General features: G+C 35.2%; 1 protein-coding gene across 5 annotated transcripts in view; it reads right to left on the reverse strand.

Moving 5' to 3' along the window:
* Nucleotides 1-8,534: 8,534 nt before the first annotated feature.
* The window catches only part of LOC105160168 (ADP-ribosylation factor GTPase-activating protein AGD2), a 29,749-nt gene continuing 19,523 nt past the window's right edge, over nucleotides 8,535-18,760 (reverse strand). For 2 of the 5 annotated variants that reach the window (XM_011077436.3, XM_088879408.1), the window contains 7 exons: nucleotides 18,527-18,610; nucleotides 18,135-18,401; nucleotides 15,497-15,618; nucleotides 13,293-13,377; nucleotides 12,447-12,901; nucleotides 10,814-10,972; nucleotides 8,535-8,974 (listed from right to left, as the gene is read on the reverse strand). In XM_011077436.3, the coding sequence (XP_011075738.1) occupies nucleotides 10,858-10,972; nucleotides 12,447-12,901; nucleotides 13,293-13,377; nucleotides 15,497-15,618; nucleotides 18,135-18,401; nucleotides 18,527-18,610 (1,128 nt within the window). In that variant the 3' untranslated portion in view covers nucleotides 8,535-8,974; nucleotides 10,814-10,857. Of the gene's footprint in view, nucleotides 8,975-9,759; nucleotides 9,894-10,813; nucleotides 10,973-12,446; nucleotides 12,902-13,292; nucleotides 13,378-15,496; nucleotides 15,619-18,134; nucleotides 18,402-18,526; nucleotides 18,611-18,760 lie in introns of all 5 variants that reach the window. The other 3 variants (XR_016065092.1, XR_002286956.2, XM_020693350.2) reach the window with 3 other exon arrangements.

Consider the following 18,760-nt stretch of genomic DNA (forward strand, 5'->3'; position numbering starts at 1 on the left):
CCAGCACATGCCTGATACCTGCTCGTGACACTTAGAGCAAATGCAATATTAGACCTTCTGCATTGGACAACATAATGTGTGCTGCCTAGGATAGAGGCATAGGGAATGTCACACATCTTTCTATTTTCCTCATTAGTGTTAGGAAACTGAGTTTCGGAAAGCTTGACCATATCACATGGGAAGGAACCCTCATTTCGAGTTTTCCATCTTGAACCTCTTCAAGATTTTCTCGATATATGAAGCTTGGGTCATTCCTAATATCCTTCTAGATCTATCTCTATAGATCTTGATGCCAAGAATATAGGAAGCATCACCCAAATTCTTAATGTAGAATTGCATAGAAAACCATGCTTTCAGGTCACTTAACGACTTCGCGTCATTCCCAACGAGCAAGATATCATCCACATAAAAGCACAAGAAACACAACTGAACTCCCACTGAATTTCTTGTATATACAAGGTGTCAAAATGAATATTCCAACTTCAGGAAGCCTGTTTCAGCCCATAAATGGACCTTCTACAGGCGCAAACCTTTTGCATTTCTCCTATGGATATGTAATCCACTGGTTGATATATTTAGATATCTTCCTCAATGAAACCATTAAGGTGAAAGGATTACGTGGTACAGCCCAGGAACGCGCTAGCGGAAGCGGTAAAATAAAATGCGTAATAACAAAAATTAAAACGCATAAAAATAATGAATCTAGGAGGTGTTTTCGGGCATTCGATGTGCTAAAAATTAAACGAACTTGAGGCTAATGTCGAAATCATAAAACCAAAACAAAGAGGGTGAAAAACGATACCTTCGTTTTTTCACAATTGCTTATTATTTAAATCTAATTTTTCACAATCATAAAACAAGCCCAATGAACTTTTTTAAATCTAATTTTATTAAGCCCAATTTGTATTTAATCAAATTAAATACATAAGCCCAAATTATCCTTATTATTTAATAAGAATCAACTTATTAAATTATAAGGACAAGCCGAATATAAAATAATGCCATTAATTTATTCTTGGGCCTTTTTCCATCTAATGGATCTCTCTTTGTAAGTAATCCAATTACTTGTAAAATTAATTACAAATTAATTCCTTGTTCCTTTCCAGTGCATTGTGTGTCACTCTTTAGGTTCACTTTTCAACTAGACTTGGGCTAGTATCTAATATTATTATTAATTAAATTCAATTTAATTAATAATTTTTTATTAATCTTAATCAAGAAAGCCTGTCACCATGGGTGGCCGTCTAGCAACGGTCCAAGGCACTAGAGACTAGGTGAATTACCATGTGAACATTTAGGCTCTCGAGTCCATACGGATACGATCCTTTCGTCTATCGTCCCCGGCCTTAGTATAGGGTATGGAATTAGGTGTTAGTTCTCATCCTGGACTAGGCGCCTATGCTTAATACTTGAGATCACGTTATGCCAAGTTTCTCGAATAGGAACCTCCTTTTTCTATTCGATTAACGATTGTGGCCACAGATTCATAGAGTGTGAACGCATATCTAAGTGCATAGGAGATACCTCTGTCATATATTGATATGGGACGGATCCTTTTCTTGGAACTCACCGCCCTGGCTACATAAACTTCAATTGTGCTGGACAAGGCTTATGATGATCATAACTGTGACACAATCACCTCTCACACAGATCCAAGATACAGTTATCGTATGAACGTGATTGTTGTGATTCCTCAAGTCTCAGGACTACACTCGTACTACCGAAGTTGGGGACTCAAGACATACCGACAAAGCCTCTAAGGCTTCCATATGACGGTCCCGCAAGTCAGTTCAGTCAGTTGAGCACCTTGTCAACTAACCCACTGAAATTACATAGACGTCCAACATTTGTCGCCGAAGAAGCGTGACACTCATACAATGAATGCAATACTCAATGCAAGTCTTAGTAGTTCTCTCAATGCCCAGTCTCAAGGTCCTCGACTTGAAACATTTCGGACTAACTCCTCAAAAATTGGTTTCATAGCCGGCATCCAATGTGCAGCCCAACTACATAGGTTATTAAGTGGTTTGTGGACATCTGTTGTGACGTCAAAGTAGTGTTTAACGTAATTTCGTAAGCACAACAGACACATGCGCCAAAGGCATTTGTTGTTACATCAAAGTAGTATGTAATATAATTTGGTAAGCACAACAGACACACGTGCCAAAGACGAATACTTACCATATTTGTCGGGACAATATTGCTTAAATAAAGATTGTTTGAATAGTTCTCAAAAACGCCAATCTAATTGACTTTTGGTCACATATTCCAACAATCTCCCACTTAACCTTAAAGTCAATTACTCATATTTTCAGATTAATCTGATTATGAGCAATTTGTGATACCGGCTAGGTCTTATGGGTCTACAATAGTTTCTGCCATTGTTCTGCGGTCCAACCGCATGTTACATCTTCCTATCATCTCTCCAAGCAGATGATGGTGTCTAAGATATTTCTTGGACCTATGATGAGATCTCGGTCTTTTTACCTTGTGCCATAGCCTAGTTGTCATCCTCCAAGGTGACCACTGGCGTGGCTATGCTAGGTAGCACGCTGGACAAACAGGTGTTGTTTTTCAATCCTAATCGTTTTCGATTATAACCTTTAAAGTTATCATATATTCAATTTTTCCTTATGAAGATCCTTATGGTATTCCACTTGGAACCTTTCCATTATAACCACATCATCATTAAAGCTTGAGTGTATGCTCATTTTTAAATATTACTCATATGATGTTGGAAGCTACTATTGCTATAGCCTTCCAGAATCAATTCTCCATTAATGTGCGTCAAAAGCTCTTTTGTAATCCTTATTTAGATATTAAAGATAGCCTTTCAACAACCTTCTGTTACCTCGTCGGTACACACTCAATATCTGTTACGTTTAAAAAGCATAAGCAACATCGGGTTCAGTGCACCAAACATCATTCCCATGTTGCTTACAGCAAAGACGTAGGGATATCAAATATCTAAACTCCTCATCAGTCTACCACGATTGGATCTTGGATAACTTATCCCTACATAATAATCTAATTCCTATATGGAGAATTTAATGACAAATATTCATATTTTTAAGTTCCACAACATCTTTTCTGTTACTCCAAATGATCAAAGATGTTTTCAAATATCTAAGAATACTAGGAACACAATTGAACTCCCACTGACCTTCCATCTTATTCTTAACCAGGTCATGTATCTCATGAACTTGTCAAAATAAGTATTCTATATACAGGATGTTAAAACCTAGTTTGAACTCCATGGAGGATTTCATGGCTCCAAGCCACTTATCCAGATCGATGTCTTCCATTGCTTCTACTTGTCCAGTCAGATTTAAAAACTCGTACCTTTTAGGTAACTGGAGCTTTCTGATCCTCCTTTGGAGAACTTAGAAAGGGTCAGTGAAGCTTTGCTTAAAAATGGTGTTTGCATTGCTCCATAACGAACCAGTATAAATCAGATTTCGAGTCTAATTTGCCTCTCACTAGTCCTTTAACGTATGCAGGACCATTCCTCATACTCAAGACTTTTGTAAGACACAAGTTTGGCAATCCATATCAAATATGGGGTCTGGATTAGGATCTTAAGAAAACACCACGTTTTTCTCACCTTGACGGTTTTTGTTGTTAGAATAGGTGACCAAAAAGCCAATTGGATTGGCCTTTATGTAATTGTAACATTGTTTATGAATAAAGTGAGTATTCATTATCTGGAAATTGTATTTGTTGTGCTTACTGATTATGTTTGTAGGCTTAACATCACAACAAAGTCCACAAACCAAATTGTACAACCTATGTAGTTCGGTTGCGCATTGGATGGCAGCCATAAAACCAACTTCTGAAGGTTAGGTTTGAAATGTTCCAAGTCGAGGACCTCGAGACTGGGCGTCGAGAGTCCTATTGAGACTTTCACTAAAAGTGCATTCATTGAATGAGTGTCATGTTTCATTGGCGAAAAACGTTGGACGTCTATGCAATCATAGTGGGTGGTTGACAAAGTTGTCAAGTCAACTGAACTGACTCGCGGGAAGTCGTCATATGGAAACCTTACAGGCTTGGTCGATATGACTAGATCTTCTTGGCTCCGATAGTACGCGATTAGTCCTTAGACTTGTGGAACCATGTCAGTTGCATGCATGTGATGGTTGTATCTTGGATTTGACGAAAGATGATAGTATCTTGGATGTGGTCATTACCTGTCTTGTTCAGTGTAATCAGATTATGTAGTGAGGATAATGGGTTCCAAGATGGAATCCGTCACCTGTGAGTATATGATAGACAAGTCTCCTATGCACTTTGAGATGGTTTGTGCTTTTAGAGTCTGTGACGACAGCGATTGGTTGAGTAGGGATGGTTTCCTACGTCAATCAATAGAGCAAATGCATCTCGAGTTATCGAGCATAGTATCTAGCCCAGGATAGGAATCGACGCCCAATTCCATGCCCAAGACTTAGATCAGGAGAAGGATGATGGAAACACCATACTCGTATGGTACTCGGGAGCCTAAATGTCCACACCAACATTCACCTAGTCTCCAGTGTTATGGATCATTGCTACACGGCCACCCATGGTAACGGAAATTTTTGATTAATGGTTAATTAAAAATAAATTAATTAAATTAGATTTAATTAATCATTGTGTTGGACACAAGAGCAAGTCTAGTTGAGGATGAACCTAAAGAATCACACACAAATCACTATGTAATTGGTGGAATTAATTTAGAATTAATTCAAGAAGAAATGAATTAGTTTAGTTGGATTAAATTAATTCAAGGAGAATATATATAAATGATTGGATCATTTATTTAGCAATCCATTTGATAGATGGCTCAAGAATTAATTAATTGAATTAATTAATTTTTTGGGCTTAACACCTTTAAATTAATTGGATTAATTTATTGGGTTTCACTTAATTAATTGATTGGACCAATTAATTAGTATTTGGCTTAGATTTATTTAATTGGATTAAATCAATCAATAGACTTTGGTTGGGCTTGATTTAATTTGATTAAATCGACTCCGGTGCATATTTGAAGTCCAAATTAACCCATTTGAGGGTGGTTTGAGTAAGTTAAGAAGGAGTTGAAACTCCTCACTATGATGAACATGATGGAGGAGTTATTTCATCATGATGGGAGGTTATATGAATATGGTTGTATAAGTTGTCTTGGAGGCAAACTTAGTAGTTATTGAATTTTGAATTCAATTGTACGTGATATACAAAACTACAGACATATCCATCATAATCACCACAAAAAAGCCACGAATTTTTCTTTCTATTTTCTCTAAAAAATATTCTCCTTTTGGTTCTATTTTGAATTGGATTCAAATTAGAACACAAAACAATCCAAAAGCACTAAACAATAGTGTTGTGTTTGGAGTTTTTTCTTTTCTTGCTTCTTTGTTCTATCTAGTAATAGAACAAGAACTTTACCTTTTCATTTTGTGGTGTGGACAACTTAGAGAAATTCTAGTTTGAATTTTAAGTGAATGGAACGGGAGAACATAAAGGGAACAACACACGATACATTTTTCTAAAGAAACAAAGGGTAAAGTTTCATATTATGTTTCTGTACTTTTTGTTTCATCCGCTAGCCACATGTCTAGCATATTTATATGGTTATTATTATACTTTTGACAAACACCAAACACCCCTTTGAACCAATTTTTTAAATTTTTTATTTCATGCTTCCATCGCATTCCCAGGCCATACCGATTCTTTCAATTAGATTATGATCCAAAGACATAAGGAGAAGCGATGTAGGACATCGGGTTGGATGAATGGCTTTAAGCCATGAGATTTGACATGGAGTACAAACTAGGTTTGAAACTTCCTGTATCTGGATTATTCATTTTGACAAAGTCATGCAGTGTCAGACTCAGGTTGAGAATGAGTTAGAAGGTCAGTGGGAGCTTAGTTGTATTCCTAGTGTTTTAGGTGTGAATGTCTTAAACATTTGGAATGATGTGATGATGTTGGGAAATACTGAAGCACAAATATTATTCACACAATTCTCTATGAAGGAATTGGATTTCTTCCCTTATTATAGGGTTAAGATTTCCAAGATTCAGTCTTAGTGGACTAATGAGGAGTTCAGAAACATGTTTTACATCCCATATGTCTTTTTCCGTTGACCAACGGGGTATGTGGTCCAATGCACTAGGCCGAATGTTGTGTGTGCTTAGAGCATAATAATGGATATTAAGAGTATATCGAGAAGGCACGACATAGCAGTTAAGAGTACTTTTTAGTACTTGAATAAGAATTAAAGAAATGTTCTTGAAGCAAGTCAATGGAGAGTTGATTCTGGAAGGTTGTGGCAATACTAGCTTCCAGTTATATATGAACGGTAACTAGTTTCAATTTGAATGTACATTCAGACTTAATGGTGATGTGGTGGTTTGGAATGGTTTCAAGCGAGATGCCACTATGGTTTTCACCATGGAAGTCAAATGTATAGTGACTTTAATAGTTGCCCAGGGAGTGTTTTGGATGAAAATCCACATCCAATGATTGAATGTGGAGCTTAGCACGGCCAAACCAGTAGTTACCTAGAAGATAACAACTAGGTAATGTCACAAGCAAAAGGGCTGAGATCTTATTCTTAGACGCCACCGTCAGTTTGGTACGATGGTAGGAAGAGGTGACGTGCGGTTGAACCGTGTCATTTCGGCAGAAAATATGATAGACCTGTGAGACCAAGTAGGTATCGCAAATTGCTCACTCAGATAGGTCTAAGGGATATGGACGATTGGCTTTAGGTCAAGTGGGAGATTGTTAGAAATGGTGACTAGAAAGCCAATTGGATTGGCGGTTTTGAGAACCATTTAGCAATCTTTGTGGATGTGATATTATCTTGATGAATGTAGTAAGCATTCATCCGTGGCACCATATGTTTGTTGTGCTTACTATTTATATTGAACGGTGTTTTAACGTCACAACAAATACCCACAGACCAATTGAATAACCCATATAGTTGTGTTTCCGCATTGGATGGCAGCTATGAAACCAACTTCTGATGATTGATTTGAAACGTTGCAAGTTGAGGACCTCTAGACCGGGCATCGAGAGTCCTATAGAGACTTTCACTAAGTATTGCATTCATTGGATGACTGTCGTGTTTCACCGGTAACAGACATGGGATGTCTATGCAATTTTAATGATTAGTTGACAAGGTTGTTAACTAATTAAACTGACTCGCGGGAATCATCATATGGAAGCCTTAGAGGCTTGGTTGGTATGACTTGAATTCCTAGCTCCAATAGTACAGAATTAGTCCTTGGACTTGAAGAATCATGGCAGTGTCATGCATATAATGGCTATATCTTGAATCTGGCGAGAGATGACTATGTTTTCGATGTGGTTATTGTAAGCCTTGTCCAATGTTTGTCCAGGGATGGCTTCACTCAGGAACGCAAAGAATAATTTTTCATGTATACTAAGACCAGCACTCCCCAAAATGGTTTTGTGACACGACCAGGAGTACATAGACTGCAACTGCATGCCCAATCTCCAAACGTCATCCATCAGTAATGGGGAGACAAAGCTAGAATCACAGAGGAGTCTCCGCAGATGAATTTCTCATTGTTGCCCGTGACTCAGTTCAACCTTGTGATCATGGACGCTCAGTTACATACTTTTTGTATTTGAGTTTTGTTATATCAATCATTTCGTAATGAAAAATTTTATTTCATAATTGTAGGGAATTTTGTGTGGTGGGTTTAAAATGGTACTTTCTGTACATGGTTCCGTAACCTCTTCTTAATCTCGTATTCTATATTTTATAGATTCTGATATTAATTTTGCACTGTAAAGAATCATCAGAACTTTTGATAGCAACCAAAATTGTAAGTTTTCCCCGCAGAAACTAATAATACAAGTGTTGCCCGAGGCCTCAGCAAATTTTGATAACATAATATGTGGAATAAAATTTATGTTGAGATTTTAGTATTTTCATTAAATTCTATAAAATCCCTACCCAGTCACCTTTTGTCAAGTTTGCTAATGGCCTTTAACCTGAAAAAAAATAACTTTGATAATAAAAGTGGGGGAAAGCCGTAACGATGAAGAACAATGTAATTAGCCTTGAAAATAAATTGAGAAATTCTTAGTTTTCTAGAGAAAAAAAATTATAAGCTCCTAACCTTTTTAATTTAAATCTTATAAACTTTAAAAAAAAAAAAAACTCAAGACACTTTATAACATTTAATAAAAAAAAGCTTATAAGATCACTGAAACACCCTCTGAAAGAGGGATATTCCGTGCTTGTCAATGCCAAACATATTTTCATCATCGGAGGGGCTTAACTCCGATAGTCTCCAGCAGCCCTCGTGTGTATTTTGCTTTCTCAAATATAAACAAAATACAAGTGCTTGATCATTTCGATCAATCAAGCGGGAGGGAGATTTTTAACCTTGTTGCAGCACTGAAGGAAAAAAGCCAAATAGGAATCAGAAATGATTCTGCTGTGATTCATAGGCCATATGAATGAGTTCGCTGCATAAGCTGTGAAAAGATAGCATGTTAAGATTTATGCAAACTTGAGCAACACATACTGTTGCATATTAAACTTAAAACCTTTCCTTTGTAACATAAGTTGTTTGTTTAAACTCCAAACACTTCCAACCAAACAAATCTCTTCTAAATTTCAGTAATCAGAAAATTGACAGATTGGACATAGAAGACAAGCGGAACGGTCCTGACATTAACTCCAGTCAACATACCAACTGCTCCTATATGCATCTGTTTGGAGTAAGAAAATGGTCAACATCAGTCGCAACGGTTTCAGCTAAAGAAACAGAGCACGACTTGGTCTTCCTCGCTACTTCTGGTAAGAGGAATGAGAATGGGGAACCGCACTCCTGGCAACGACTGAAGATGTTCCGAACAGGCTCACTTAAACTCTATGCATTTAGGATATGTGATTTCCATTCTCAATCTGTAAGCTTAATCTCAGAGTTCTCCGGATGCATGGAAAGATCTGCAGAGAAAATAAATAATTTTACTACCAAAGATATTTGTATATTTATATATATATATCGGTTCTTATTATATGTTTTGTCCATATATGTGCATTTAAAAATATCAAATTTTGAAGTCTCTGGTTTAAATCGAATCAGATATGACAGTTAATTTACATAGACAAAAATTTGGATCATTAAAAATACTACAAAAATATTTCTTCATTAATTACAAATATCCCTCAGCATGTGAAAGAAACTTATAATTAAGCCCGAAAGGTGATTTTTTACCATAAAAATTGGTGAATTCCAGGTGCACAAAGATTTTCCACAAATGGAGGAGCAAAATTGAAAATTTACATGAATTTTTGGATGCAGCCCTAACACAAGGCGGTAAAAGTAAGGAGCAAACCTCAATGAATATAAATGAAATTTTATATCTAACAGAGAGGTTTTTTTTTGCAATTACGACAAATGTTTAGGAGATATAAATGTAATTTACTCTAATGTAAATAGAGAAGCATGTAATTTCACCAATCTAGTGAAAATAACAAATAAGATTAGGCACTACTGCCCCAATATGAAATCACTAAAATAAGCTTATTATTATTTGTAACCCCTCCGACCACAGACCTACGTATGTGCATAATGGGAATATTTCCATTAGCTCATGAATTTCTCAGGTGTTTCTACTTTTCAGCACGTCGGTAACCTAAAGCATGGTATACGAACAAACAGAATACTCAAAACAATTCCTCCAGTATTAATTGAGCCTGACAAATAGGTCCCCGAGAAGCCAGTTTACCTCATCAGATATGTAAAGTGTTGTTCTCACACTTGATACAAACCACAATATCTGAGAAGTTGGGAGGCAAGTATATTGACAGATGGATTTCATCTTCAAGACATTTTCAGCGTACAGAAGGAAAGAAGTGTTTACTGACAATCAAAGAACATTGCATCATAGTCAATATTTCGAAACAAATTCATCAGAAACCTATAAATTTCAGTATGTCACTTATTATTTTCTCGGAATTTAGTTCATCTTTTGAGGGGAGTCTCCCCAAATCTTCTTATTCCTCCTCTTTTCTTATATTTGTAGCCTTTATATTATAACTTGCTTGAAACCTTTAAATTTTAACCTGAGGACTCGACAGATTTCTTGCTGAACTACAGATTAACTACTGCTCACAGGGTTATCATGTTTTCTTGAAGCAATCAGATTGAGGCATCTACAAAGTTCAATACTAATTGAAGGACTTTTTCTGTCTTTCTTCCCACATCACAATAGAAGGGACATGATACACGAGAAGAAAAGGATGAATCATACAAGTACACACGATCTTGTTACATTTTACTAGAGTGATGATATTAGTGTTATCCCATTATATCTTCCAAGATAATGTTACAATTTGCTCGAGACAATGATCTTAATATACAGCATCATCTGCTAAGCTGGTATATTAGTGTCATTGAAGTCCACATTTTGAACATCTTGAGCATGGCTCCATTTTACATATTCAAGTAGTATTCTAAATGAAAACAATTCTGCAACAGACCAAAAAAATTTGTGAGACATCCTACCTGCTGCCATGATTTTGATAAAAAATGATGGCCTCTAGAAACATACAGAATCCTACCGCACATGTATAACAAACTGCATAAGTAAATAACATGTACGCTACAATCAATCCATCTCTTTTTATCAAATAGTGTTCAATTATTAGTTATTCTCACCATCCTATCCAACTTCATTAGATATTTGACATGACTTTGTCCATCAACTTCATAATATGGAAAACTAATAATGGGAAATGGAAGTCGAATTAAGAATAAGTAATGGAGAAGAGGTAAATAACCTTAATGACGCGCTAATAAACTCACATATCAGCACTCCAAGTCTTTACTCGCTCTCTGCAAGCAAGATGAAGAGCTGCTCATCAGTTATTGCTCCCATCTCCATAGCCCTTTCTAAAGCAGTAAAGCCCTCAGCATCCCTGATAGATGCTCGTGCGCCTCTGAGTGACATGCATTCATAAACATGGAATCATTAAAATAGAAAAAAGCAGGTTAACAAAGTAAGCAACTTAATGCATTTGGCAAAAATGTATGATAATATACTCAGCCAATAGGACATATATTGATAACCAATTCATAACTTGCAAGATATTACATATAAAACCTGTTGGCAACTAAGTCAGGTTTTTAGATCCATGACCCAGTTGGCAGCTCTACTTAAGTAAGACTTTACTTCACAATTGAGGTGGCTTAACAGTGCTAAAATTCTTCCTTGTATAAGAAGATATATATTCATATAGATATGAAGGAGACTCATTCTCATTTTCTCTTTAAACACTGTCCTAAAAATTTCAATTTATGATTTCCCCTGGAACATCACCAAATAACTCAATTGATTGAGGCATCTAAATGTGTGAATAAGCTTGGAAGTAATCCACCGAGGCAGCCCAAGCGTGTTTGTGATTTAACCAAGGGGAGCCTTCAAGGTCAGTTCCATGCTTTGCTTCAGTCAGGTTCACTATTAAGGAATTAGTCGAATGACAGGAATAGTCAATTCAAGGAGAATGAATTCAGTTGAATGACAAGTAACCATTTCCAAAGAATTGGTCACTTAAAGCAACTATAGTGGAATATTTCATAAACTTTATGTACAAGTTGATGCTCAGTCTACAACTAGGAAGAGTATATGAGACGACACTGGATACATAAAACTGTAAGAAAATTGTTTACAAAATAATGCAAGCCTGGATATAAAAATTAGGGCGAATTACATTTTACCTCTGTGAAATGTGAAAAAATATAAATAACTGGAGTTAAACGAACACGTTCATTACTCCTTCTCATTATACAATACAAAGACACTCAGTCTTGATTTTTTCTGACGTGCAACTATAGCACGTTCCATGTAGCTGACAGGTTTTCCAGGTTGTGTATTGACATTTTTAACTTTGAATCTAGAGATGACTACAAAACCACCCCTCATGCTTGGCTTAACTGACCCCACACTTTATAGAAATTTCATCCGTATCCCTTGAGTCCAACAGTTGTTAGAACCTGTAACATTCTCTACGGAATAATTTCTCTTGCACATAGTTGAGAAAGAGAAGTGTTGAAAGAACAAAAAATAACTTAAAAGGGGGATGAAAAAGCAGTTGGCATTTTTTATTTCCCAAAGGAACAGAGGGAAGAGAGCATTTAGTTGTGAGTGGGGAAGAGACATGTTTACCGGTGACCTGTTATTTTAGCATGTATATGAACATAGAAATTGAGTTTCAGATAGTACGTACATCTTGCTTGAATATCTCAAACAATCACTCTACTAGAAAACCTAATGTAAAGATACTTCCCTGCTACTGAAACAATTAGAAGGTAATGGTTGAAACAATTAGAAGGTAATGGTTGAAACAATTAGAAGGTAATCGTACACAGATTGCTGTATTATTTAACAAATGTTTTTCATCTCAGGAGGGTTACCTTCGAAGCAAGAACTTCGCCATCTGATTGTTTCCTTTCAGGATGCAATGTTGTAGAGGAGTTCTGCCGTGAAGGTCACGCTTGTTTATATCAGCCCCTAACTGCAACAATAGCTCTAGCATCACCAAACTTCCATTATGGCATGCCAAATGCAATAAAGAACAGCCATGGAGACAGTCCCCTGGATCATTGGAAGACTTGATCCCCTCACAGGTTACTCGATCAAGCTGTTCCTTTTCAGAGTCGTGGAAGCTCCGTTGTGATCCCATTTCATCATGGTAAAAATTGCATTCAACCATGTCATCATAGGTTGTGTTTACTCTATTGGCATCTGATGTGATAGATATACGATATACTTCCCGGAGATTGTTGGCCCTAACTGCCTCCCAGATGGTGGAAGCAGAGAGATACTTGGGTTCTGTGGCTTCTTTATTCACAAGCAGTTTTCTAACATACTGGAGTTTGACAGCAAGTAAGTTCCAAATCAAAACTGAACGCAATGTATGAAAAGAAAAGGAAATTTTTTTTGAAGGGGATCATGTAAAGCCAAATAAAGCTTGTCCATATCATGGTTTTGTCAAATATATCATCTTTGGCACATTCTATGTTAAAAAATATAATTTCCACAGAAAATTAAGTGATAACCAAAGTTCAGAAAATGTTTTGATGTCCATCAATTCAAAATAAAATAAGTTAAAATGAATACTATCCAATAACAATTCTCAGAGAGGAAAAGCACACGAAAATATTCAAGCCATTTTTCATCATAAAAATTTCTGTTAGTCACAAAAAATTCGTTAAATCAATTAGAAAGTAATAAGAGCTGGACTTTCCAGAGAAATATACCTTTGCTTCAATGTACTTCTCCTTTTGATGAATTGTATCCATGGGGCTTGGTTTTGTAACTGATGGGGCATCAGCCTCTATTTTTCTGAATCAATGATTTCATTTAATGATTAATATTTCCTTCAGAAAACCAGAAAAATAAGGGCATAAAGAAAGTTGACCAATTTCATAGAAGCTATCACAATAAAAGGAGATGATCTACCAATGACATGAACTTTTATCAATTCCTAAAATTGGTTGATACAAATAAATATAACCTTCAAAACTTAAAAGATTTAATTTAAGAAGTCCGAAAAAAAAGACAGGCAATTAATTTATACTACTAGGTACATATTTGTTCTTTCCATCTAGTATAATATCTATGCCTTGACGAGGAGTCCAATACTTTTCTTTTCCAGGATAAGAGAAGAGATAACATCACTAGCAACTCGATCAATTGTGAAATAAAGGAACAAGAGTCTTTGAAGTTTAAAAAAAAAAGGAAATGCTGAATGACATACATAATGTGAAATTAGTTTGTTCCCAATGGTATGCTCTGAATCCCTTTTCTCAAAAGTCGACAAGCGACACCTAACTGTCTACATTAGAACTGTAATTTGTAATGCCTTATATATTGTGTTGACTATTAAAGAGATACTGGTGCTATAAATTGAGAGATCAATAGAATTGAGGGAGATATTAAATTAATCTTTTTTAACTCACTTATGAGGCCACTAACCCATTAGTGTACTACCAGTTAACCACAACCCATATTCTCATTCACATCCTAAATACTTGACTATTCCACTTTATTTGTATTACAGAGGTTTTGTGTGCTTGCGAAATGGCATCAGTTCTCATATAGTTATGCTTACAACTACCGTTACATGTATACCATAAAAGAAAGCTACATTAGTTGAAGAAACGTGCTCTTCCTGTGGACTCAACAACTTGTTTAGAGTTTGTTCAGTGTACACGATGATAGTTGGGCTGTTGTACATTAGAGGAGACAAATCAGTACTGCTTCTACACCAGTGAGCAAATTATATAGCAGTGACTTGAGTCAACTTTTAGTAAAGCACCATATCCGCTAAAATATGTGACTTGAGTCAACTTTTAGTAAAGCACCATATCCGCTAAAATATGTTTTCATTCACTAACTATTGCTTGTATTTTCATTAAGAAGAGCTTACTGCACATGAAAATCAATTTTGGGTCCAACACAGAATTTACCATATAGGCTGGGCCCATTCACTTGTAGGAAACCAAATCTAAGTGTTCCCTCAAGAAATTTTCAGTTAAAACTCAAAAATTTGCCACTTAAAAAGCAGCAAGCAAGACTTAACATTCACTAAGTACTCATTTGTCAGACATACTGCACGGCATGTCAAGATAGTTCTAACAAGTAGGAAATCAGCCACAGGGCTCTCTTCACTGTTGTAAATCATTCAATTCCTAAATGTTGAGAATCTTATAAGTCCTCAAAATTTAGCCAATGATGGTTTTCGGGACATGTTTGGCTTGTGAATCATACTTCTATAATTTTGCAGGCTGTCCCACTGGTAATTAAATACTGCTCTTGTCGCATTCTCAAGATAACGGATAGCCTCTCTCAGAAACATATAAGAAACCCAACAGAGCTGTTTTTGTGGATTAAAAAGAGCGCCATTCAGTGAATTTACAACTGGAGCTATATTATGAGCTTTGCTTTCATAAATTCTGGTTTCATCATCCAGTACACGCACAGATTCGCACTGCGAGGAGGTCATAATCAGGACTTGGGGATGTTATAGCTAGCGCATTGAGGTCCACCACTGGTGCTTTAAGTTGAACTAATTGTATTAGTAGAAGCTAGGTAGATTAGCAAGAAAGTGAGCAAGGTGATTTGGACCACTAATTATTAGATGGATCATCTTGTCTCTCTTTCTTTGTCTCTGTCTCTCTCTTCTATTGTCCAGTGATATTTGTCCACCACTTTTTGCTCACATACAACACCTAATTTAATTATTTATATATCTGTTTATGAATAACTTATTCACAAGAACTCTAATTTTCAGTTATACAAGTAGATAGTATACTAGGTTTTGCAAAGAAGTCTATTACGCCCTACTGAGTTCATAACTTTGTTCCTATACATGCTGCTTTGATTGCACGCAAGATTCTATTATAAAGACCTCATGATTCTTGACATTGTAAATGGTCATGGTAGAGTTCAAGGAACGTACTGGCCTTTGTGCAGTGGAAGCAACTCCTCCCAGACAGAATTACAGTAGGCATTACCCAGGGCTTGGAATAAGTCCAAGACAGTAGGTTCCCAAACTTTCACATCCAAGGTGACTGATCTTACCTGTAAATGGTAGGAAAAGTATATGTTAATTCTAGGTTCCTATGGTTGTCAAATCTTGTGAGAGTAATACGATGTTCAAGTACATGTTGTGGGTTCTAAACCCTAAGCCAAATATACATAAACCACGCAATTTTCATTGAACAAGAGTTTTTCATAAGGATAAGTTATGGTACATTTACGTGTATATCAAGGTGAAGACCAGCATATCTTTAACAGTCTAAAAGGAAATAATGTCTTTGTAATTAGATACATCTTTTTCTATTCCAAAAGGAAAAGAAGAATTGCAAGAAGCCCAAGAATGACAGAAAATTGGATTTTCTGAGATTATATGATGGTGGTTTTAAATGCAAAATATATGAACTGTTTAAAGTAAAATGAATATCTGAACTGTTTAAAGTAAAATGAATATCTGAATTGTTTAAAGTGAAATGGATATCTAAGGTAGCAAGATATAGGTTCCATCTTGCAACATTTTAGAAACCAAAGGCGACGGACATGCTTTTGATTCAGTAGAAAGAATGCAAGTACGAAGCACCGATTACAGTTTTTTCATAAAACCAAGATCAATAAACCTGAATCTACGTATATATTTGTAATGTGAAATTTTTTAACAGAAAAGGTAGAAATACGAAACAGCAAATATATATATATGTATAAATCTATACTATATAATATAAAAGTAAGAATTGTGCAAGTGTTTCTTTTTTTATTATGAAAAGACATTCATACCCATAAGTATTTTTTTTAATAATAAATAATCATTAGTTATAAAAAAAAATCAAAGTGTATCTAGACAAGGAAACTATTTAATAGTCCTAGCTTCTGTAAATCCCAAGGCGTAATTTTAAAATGAACAACATTTCTAGCAAAAACAAAATAAAAATGGCAAATAATATTTCAATGGAATTGATTTGCCAGAAAAGTTTTGAATAGTTCAAGGTTAGTACAAACTTTTAGGGCATATAATATAACGGTGAACCTTAAAATTTTACATGAATTTTATGTGAACAATTAAGCTAAAACTTCAAAAAATGGACTAGAATAAACATAAAAAGAATTGTGGTTAGGAGTTTAAATTATGAGGACAAGTTAATGCCAGAAATGACTGCTTCACTATGATGAATGTGTAAAGAAAAGAAAAGAAAAATGATATTGTATATAGAAGAGTAGGCTGAAGTGAGACGTTGGAGAAGGATTTACACAATATTACAACAAATAACCCAATTTAAGATCTATGCACAGTAGTTAGTATTGAAATGTAATAAACATAATTATAGGAATGCATTATACTAAGTAGAATTATTTTGAGACTAAGGGTTTATCTAATTTAGATTATTTCTTCCTTAAATAACTAATAAATAGTATAACATCAATCAATTTTGAAACATTAAGAAACAAAGAGATGTTAATAAAAGAATAGCAAAGTGAGGGAAGGTAATGTTGTACGATTACTGCTTCAAAAATAAGCAAAAGCTAAATACAGCACATAATTAGAAATAATATTTTAAATAATTGCAACTAACAGTCTATAATTTCAAAACTACAATTTTATAAGTCAACAAATTAGGAATCTTTAGAGCAACTAGCTCTGTACACCCGTTCATAGTAAAGAGAAGACCTTTTCTCCTAAAGCTTTAGGAGCAATGCAATTCAATGACTGATATATATGCTTCAGCTTGAGCTTGAGGAAGAGTTCAGCTTAAGGGAGAGTGTTAGGATTTGTGTAAGGTTCATTTATGTATACCTTCTCCTATCTGTTAAAGATAAGTAGTTTAATTTATTTGTAGATATCTCTAAAATCCATCCTATATATGTTGAGGTTGTATCCTTCAATAATATACACAATAAGATCTTTTCCATTCTACAATTTCTATGTCAATTCTTTTTTGGGTAATACCATTAGAGTATAATAACAATATATACTATGTGAAAAATTAAGCTGTACAAACTAGATATACAATTAAATAAAAGTAAAGATAAATCATACATATTAGATTCATATGAATAAAACTGAAAAAATTAACTAGATATATGAAATCAAAAGTTGAAATACGAAAGACCAAATTATTCACATTGAAGATTTTGTTTTCCTTAAAGCAAGCACTTACTAAATTTACGACATCATTTCCAAGCTCAGTCAAAACAATCTCAGTAAGCATGCTTAACAGTCCTAATTATATACTTGCCATCTAAAAATGAGTAAAAGAGCTTTACAAGCCATTGGACAGGTCATAAAGTTGGTCAATAGTAAAAAGTCTTCGCTCCTAGTTTTGAGGACAGATGACTAACTATATTAAAAGTTATGAGATAAATAATATGACTTGGATTATTTATTTGCAAACGAAGTTAAAAGTACCTTATGATTAAATGGATGGAATGACGAAAACCTAAAATAATAACTTTGCAAAGGAAGTACAATAACAGCATACCAAATTTTAAAAGTAAAAGAAAGAAAACAAACAGAAAAAGAAATAACAAATCATTTCTAAATTCCATGATGGTACAATAACATATACCTTTGATATGTGGACACCAAGATTACGGTGAATGCCAGAGCACTCAATGCACATTACGATGCCAAGATTCAAAGATGCCCAATCAGGGTCGGAAGCACTGCATTCAGCGCACTGGTCATTTCCAGGAACTTCCCTCAGAATCCTGGAAACAGAATCAGCTCGGTTGACTCCTATGCCATAAGGAATTTCTCCATTATCAAGTGATCGACTAAAAGATGCCCCAGAAGGATCATAAATTTTATCATTATCATGTTTCCCCAAATCCACCTGCCATTTTTTTTTTTTTTTTGCAAAAAAAAAGAAAGACTCATGTCAGAAGACTCAGAACTGGTTTTTTCAGATGACATTTACAGACAATGGGTTCAAAGAATCATGAAAAGTATAGAGTTCACCTGCTGTATATGAGAATTCAAGAGGGATGTAATAACTCCTGTGATTTTGTTCATCCAGTCCATCCTATCAGCTTCAGTTTCAGCCTATCCATGCCAACATAGAAAGGTTGATATAGCTGCTGCAATTCATTGAACTTCCAACTTCCAGTAATCATAAATGTGGTCAATAGAGAAGGTTAAGAAATACTGAAATACTAGTTGTGAGTTTCTTAATGATGCCACTTAAGAGAAATC

The sequence above is a fragment of the Sesamum indicum genome, linkage group LG4, assembly GCF_026168435.1.
Source record: "Sesamum indicum cultivar Baizhima isolate 11 linkage group LG4, ASM2616843v1, whole genome shotgun sequence".
In the NCBI taxonomy this organism is placed as follows: domain Eukaryota; kingdom Viridiplantae; phylum Streptophyta; class Magnoliopsida; order Lamiales; family Pedaliaceae; genus Sesamum; species Sesamum indicum.